We start from the raw sequence: 7173 nt of genomic DNA, 5'->3' as shown, positions 1-7173 counted from the left end.
ACTCCTCTCCTCCCCTCTCCTCCTAACTCCTCCTCTCCTCTCCTCTCCAGTGCCGGTCAGAGTCCAGCCGCTCCTCCATGGTCTCCAGCGGTGAGGAGGAGGAGGAGTTGGAGGAGGAGGAGGAGGAGCCTATGTCCTTCAGCCCCGCCTCATCCGTGGTCTCCTGCCACCAGGAGGCTCCTCCTCCCTCCGAGGGCGACGCCCCCAGCTTCCTGCCCTCTAGCCCCGCCCAGTGGAGCGTGGAGGAAGTGTCTCAGTTCATTTCCTCCCTGCAAGGTTGGTAACGTTCACATGAATAATAATATGTCTGTGAAGAAATGATGATCTAAATAAATACCCATTACATTGTTTTAGTTATTGGTTCTATCATGTTGACTCGTCAATGCCAGTTTTGATTTCGTCGAGTAAAACTATGCCGAAAAATGTCCGTCGACTACCTTCTTTCGCTGACAAAAACTGAATGGAAACTAAATGAAAACTAAGCTCTGATGACTAAAACTAAGAGTAAATATATTGACAATTGCATTGACTAAAATATTAGGCAGGGACTAGTGGACAAGAGATCCAGTAGGAGTCATTTTACACTTGTTTGCATGCTGAAAATAGCAGATCTACAAGCTTGTAGATCGGCTATAAGTGTCAAATCTGTCATTACGACGCCATCAAGGCTGGCAAAAATGTACTTTAGTCGAGTAAATCAACTGTAGATTTAGTCGACTAAAATCGTATGATATTTAGTCGACTAAAACTAGACTAACACTAAAACATTCCAGGTGACTAAAATGTGACTGAAACAAAATGAAAACTATTCAAAAGACTAAAACTAAAATCTAAATTTGCTGTCAAAATCAACACTGGTCAATGTATAGTGTTGTGTTCAGGCAGCACAGACAGCACAGACAGCACAGACAGCACAGACAGCACAGACAGACAGCACGGACAGACAGACAGCACAGACAGCACAGACAGACAGCACGGACAGACAGACAGCACAGACAGACAGCACAGACAGACAGCACAGACAGACAGCACAGACAGCACAGACAGACAGCACAGACAGACAGCACAGACAGGCAGCACAGACAGACAGCACAGACAGACAGCACAGACAGACAGCACAGACAGACAGCACAGACAGCACAGACAGCACAGACAGACAGCACAGACAGCACAGACAGACAGCACAGACAGGCAGCACAGACAGACAGCACAGACAGCACAGACAGCACAGACAGGCAGCACAGACAGACAGCACAGACAGACAGCACAGACAGACAGCACAGACAGACAGCACAGACAGACAGCACAGACAGCACAGACAGCACAGACAGACAGCACAGACAGACAGCACAGACAGCACAGACAGACAGCACAGACAGACAGCACAGACAGGCAGCACAGACAGACAGCACAGACTGACAGCACAGACAGACAGCACAGACAGCACAGACAGACAGCACAGACAGACAGCACAGACAGACAGACAGCACAGACTGACAGCACAGACAGACAGCACAGACAGCACAGACAGACAGCACAGACAGACAGCACAGACAGACAGCACAGACTGACAGCACAGACAGACAGCACAGACAGCACAGACAGACAGCACAGACAGCACAGACAGACAGCACAGACAGACAGCACAGACAGACAGCACAGACAGACAGCACAGACAGACAGACAGCACAGACAGACAGCACAGACTGACAGCACAGACTGACAGCACAGACTGACAGCACAGACAGCACAGACAGACAGCACAGACAGCACAGACTGACAGCACAGACTGACAGCACAGACAGACAGCACAGACAGACAGCACAGACAGACAGCACTGACAGACAGCACTGACAGACAGCACTGACAGACAGCACTGACAGACAGCACAGACAGACACCACAGACAGACACCACAGACAGCACAGACTGACAGCACAGACTGACAGCACAGACAGACAGCACAGACAGCACAGACAGACAGCACAGACAGACAGCACAGACAGACAGCACAGACAGACAGCACAGACAGACAGCACAGACAGCACAGACAGACAGCACAGACTGTCGACTGTCAGACAGTTTGAAAGTATCTCACTCTATCTATCTCTATCTCTATCTCTATCTCTATCTCTATCTCTATCTCACTCTCTATCTCTCTCTCTCTCTCCATCTCTCTCTATCTCTATCTCTCTCTCCCTCTCTCTCTATCTATATATCTCTCTCTCTCCATCTCTCTCTCTATCTCTATCTCTATCTCTCTCTCTCTCTCTCTCTCTCTCTCTCTCTCTCTATATCTCTCTCTCTCTCCATCTCTCTCTCTATCTATCTCTATCTCTCTCTCTCTCCCTCTCTCTCTATCTATATCTCTCTCTATCTCTCTCTCTCCCTCCCTACTCTCTCTCTCCCTCCCTCCTCTCTCTCTCTCTCTCTCTCTGTCTCTGTCTCTGTCTCTGTCTCTCTCTCTCTCTCTCTCCTCTCCTCCAGGTTGCGAGGAGCTGTCGTGTCACTTCCTGTCCCAGGAGATTGACGGACAGGCCCTGATGCTGCTCCGAGAGGAGCACCTCATGTCCACCATGAACATCAAGCTAGGCCCCGCCTTGAAGATCTGTGCTCACATCAACGACCTCCGACCTCTATAAGCCCCGCCCTCCGACCTATATAGGCCCCACCCTCAATATCTATATAGGCCCCGCCCTCAATATATGTGCTCACATCAACGACCTCCGACCTCTATAGGCCCCGCCCTCTGACCTATATAGGCCCCGCCCTCAAGATATGTGCTCACATCAACGACCTCCGACCTCTATAGGCCCCGCCCTCAAGATATGTGCCCACATCAACGACCTCTGACCTTTATAGGCCCGCCCTCAAGAGATGTGCCCACATCAACGACCTCCGACCTCTATAGGCCCCGCCCTCAAGATCTGTGCTCACATCAACGACCTCCGACTTCTATAGGCCCCGCCCTCAAGATATGTGCTCACAACAACGACCTCCGACCTCTATAGGCCCCGCCCTCTGACCTATATAGGCCCCGCCCTCAATATATGTGCTCACATCAACAACCTCTATAGGCCCCGCCCTCAAGATCTGTGCCCACATCAACGACCTCCGACCTCTGTAGGCCCCGCCCTCGAGATATGTGCTAACATCAATGAACTCCGACCTCTATAGGCCCCGCCCTCAAGATATGTGCCCACATCAACGACATCCAACCTCTATAGGCCCCGCCCTCTGACCTCTATAGGCCCCGCCCTCAAGATATGTGTAACTTCAATGACCTCTGACCTATATAGGCCCCGCCCTCAAGATATGTGCCCACATCAACGCCCTCCGACCTCTATAGGCCCCGCCCTCAAGATATGTGCTCACATCAACGACCTCCGACCTTTATAGGCCCCGCCCTCCGACCTTTATAGGCCCCGCCCTCTGACCTATATAGGCCCCGCCCTGAACGACCTCCGACCTATATAGGCCCCGCCCTCCGACCTTTATAGGCCCCGTCCTCCGACCTCTATAGGCCCCGCCCTCAAGATATGTGCTCACATCAACACCCTGAGAGACTGACCTTTTAACCCCATTAAGACCTGGAACACATCTGTGTCACCTTTTAGCTTTTAACCTTTTTTTAAACTTTTTGCTGTTGGAAAAATAGCAGATCTACAAGTAAAGCCCATAGAACGGCACCGAGTGCACATTCTTGAAAATGTGTGTGCAAATCGTATTCCACATTCAACGTTTTTAACTCAAATCTTTGCTTCTGGTGGGGGGGGTTCCTGGAACAAGATATTTTCAGATGGTGGTCTGCGGCCAAGTATCATTCTGGGGGTCCTTGACATGAAACAGTTTTGAGCACCACTGATACAATTTTTTGCATCCTGATAAGTTTTTTTTGTAAACTTATCAGGATGACATTTAGTAGAATGGGTCAACGTGGTCCTGATTCTCGGTTCTGTCTTTAGCCCAGGAAAAAAAATCCTATCCATAAGAATTAATGTTACTGTAGCGACCGACCGTATTCTGGACGGTTCTGAAGTTCTGTGTTATAAATCCAATCCAACTTTGCCCATGCAACACTTCTTTTTGGACTTTTTCTTGACTTCTAGGACTTTTTGACTTTTGCGTTGTCCAAGGAGAATCGGTACCCATGCGTTGTCCAAGGAGAATCGGTACCCTGCGTTGTCCAAGGAGAATCGATCCCTGCGTTGTCCAAGGAGAATCGATCCCTGCGTTGTCCAAGGAGAATCGGTCCCTGCAGGTACCCTGCGTTGTCCAAGGAGAATCGGTCCCTGCGTTGTCCAAGGAGAATCGATCCCTGCGTTGTCCAAGGAGAATCGGTACCCTGCGTTGTCCAAGGAGAATCGGTACCCTGCGTTGTCCAAGGAGAATCGATCCCTGCGTTGTCCAAGGAGAATCGATCCCTGCGTTGTCCAAGGAGAATCGGTACCCTGCGTTGTCCAAGGAGAATCGGTACCCTGCAGGTACCCTGCGTTGTCCAAGGAGAATCGATCCCTGCGTTGTCCAAGGAGAATCAGTACCCTGCGTTGTCCAAGGAGAATCGATCCCTGCATTGTCCAAGGAGAATCGATCCCTGTGTTGTCCAAGGAGAATCGATCCCTGCGTTGTCCAAGGAGAATCGGTACCCTGCGTTGTCCAAGGAGAATCGATCCCTGCGTTGTCCAAGGAGAATCGGTACCCTGCGTTGTCCAAGGAGAATCGGTACCCTGCAGGTACCCTGCGTTGTCCAAGGAGAATCGATCCCTGCGTTGTCCAAGGAGAATCGATCCCTGCGTTGTCCAAGGAGAATCGATCCCTGTGTTGTCCAAGGAGAATCGATCCCTGCGTTGTCCAAGGAGAATCGGTACCCTGCATTGTCCAAGGAGAATCGATCCCTTCGTTGTCCAAGGAGAATCGATCCCTGTGTTGTCCAAGGAGAATCGATCCCTGCGTTGTCCAAGGAGAATCGGTACCCTGCGTTGTCCAAGGAGAATCGATCCCTGCATTGTCCAAGGAGAATCGGTACCCTGCAGGTACCCTGCGTTGTCCAAGGAGAATCGGTACCCAGGACTTTTATTTTCATTCGCATTCGGAAAAGCCTGGGGAAACGCATTGGAAAATCTGGCATATGAACTGAAGCCCACTTCCTTTTTTATTTTATTTTAAATTTCGTTAACCATTAACAGTGCAGAGGGGCGCTGCTCCAAATGTGGTGCATGTCAGTGTTCTGCTCCGTTTTCTACCGGGTAGGTGAGGGGGGGCTGGCGCCTGTTTTGGCCGTCACCCGCCCCTCTAGACCAGGAATCACACAAGCTGGGCCTGTAGGCTGAAGAAGAATGGACACCCTTCTTTTTTTAGACGGTGTACAAAAGGGGTACAGCAAGGAGACGACGCCAGCCAGATCTGACCCCAGCCAGCCATGACCTCCTCCCCTCACCATGAGGCACAAAGACATCCAGACCTCCTCCCCTCACCACCAGACCTCCTCCCCTCACCATGAGGCACATAGACATCCAGACCTCCTCCCCTCACCATGAGGCACATGGACATCCAGACCTCCTCCCCTATCCATGAGGCACATGGACATCCAGACCTCCTCCCCTCACCATGAGGCACATGGACATCCAGACCTCCTCCCCTCACCACCAGACCTCCTCCCCTCACCATGAGGCACATGGACATCCAGACCTCCTCCCCTCACCACCAGACCTCCTCCCCTCACCATGAGGCACATGGACATCCAGACCTCCTCCCCTCACCATGAGGCACAAAGACATCCAGACCTCCTCCCCTCACCATGAGGCACAAAGACATCCAGACCTCCTCCCCTCTCCATGAGGCACATGGACATCCAGACCTCCTCTCCTCTCCATGAGGCACATGGACATCCAGACCTCCTCCCCTCACCATGAGGCACATGGACATCCAGACCTCCTCCCCTCACCATGAGGCACATGGACATCCAGACCTCCTCCCCTCACCATGAGGCACATGGACATCCAGACCTCCTCCACTCACCATGAGGCACATGGACATCCAGACCTCCTCCCCTCACCATGAGGCACATGGACATCCAGACCTCCTCCCCTCACCATGAGGCACATGGACATCCAGACCTCCTCCCCTCGCCATGAGGCACATGGACATCCAGACCTCCTCCCCTCTCCATGAGGCACATGGACATCCAGACCTCCTCCCCTCACCATGAGGCACAAAGACATCCAGACCTCCTCCTCCCACTGACCATTCACCGTAGGGGTTGGGACCTCACAATTATCCTTAAAATGCTTAAAACTCTTTTAAAAAAAAGGCACTAAAAATGCTGGAATCGCATTTTGTTAAATAAGTCTCATAGGACATCATTTGTGAACATCATTTTTTTTAAGGTTCTTTTTTTTAATCGTATTCTATCTCAATGGGATAGTTCCATTCTATCTCAATGGGATAGTTCCATTCTATCTCAATGGGATAGTTCCAGCCATATAGGAGCAATGTTTGGAACTATAGCCCATATAGGAGCAATGTTTGGAACTATAGCCCCTAGGCACTACTCACTACTCTCCTATACTCGACTAGCATTTACAGGGCAGGACAATATTAAGCACTTGCTTTGGATGCAACGGGAGAAAGTCTTGAAGGTAACAATGACATAATTAAGAGCTGAAAAGAAGGAGAAAAAAGGTTGATTTGTTAATTTAAAGAATCTAATTTAAAGAATCGTTCTAACGTGCAACAGAGCACTTTGTCCTAAGTGAAAGAGTGTTGTGAACGAGGCCTAATGGATTTGTAGCCTCAATATGTGGACCTAAATTTAGGACAAAAAATAAGTAATCGAAGCGTGAATGAGTTTGTGTGTTTGACGACTATACTGTAATAATAATAATAATAATTATACGTTTGTTTGTCTTTATTATATTTAAATGCACCTTTTTGTTTTTGCTGGACTGCCTTATTTAAGCTTTTTAGAAAGTTGTGTCGTGTTTTTGTGAACATCATAATAGAGGCCTTTTATCACTAGTTTCTAATAACCATACAATAAGGATTGTCTCATTTTTAAAACTGCTTTTTCATATCATTCCATAAGTGTGTGTGCGTGTGCTTGTGTATGGGTACGTGCGTGCGTGTGTGCTTGTGTATGGGTGCGTGCGTGCTTGTTTGCTTGTGTGTGTGTGTG

General features: G+C 49.6%; 1 protein-coding gene across 3 annotated transcripts in view; it reads left to right on the top strand.

The window, feature by feature from the left end:
* LOC306918873 (polyhomeotic-like protein 1) overlaps positions 1–4123 on the top strand; it is a 94264-nt gene extending 90141 nt beyond the window's left edge. For all 3 annotated transcript variants that reach the window (XM_079531725.1, XM_079531726.1, XM_079531724.1), the window contains exons 17-18: positions 51–276; positions 2487–4123. In XM_079531725.1, coding sequence (XP_079387851.1) covers positions 51–276; positions 2487–2641 — 381 coding nt within the window. In that variant the 3' untranslated portion in view covers positions 2642–4123. The remainder of the gene's footprint in view (positions 1–50; positions 277–2486) is intronic.
* The last annotated feature ends 3050 nt before the right edge of the window (positions 4124–7173 follow it).

The sequence above is a fragment of the Electrona antarctica genome, assembly GCF_951216825.1.
Source record: "Electrona antarctica genome assembly, contig: scaffold_125, whole genome shotgun sequence".
Classification (NCBI taxonomy): Eukaryota; Metazoa; Chordata; class Actinopteri; order Myctophiformes; family Myctophidae; genus Electrona; species Electrona antarctica.
Note: the sequence above shows the minus strand (reverse complement) of the source record. Positions and strands in the feature narration are given on the sequence as shown.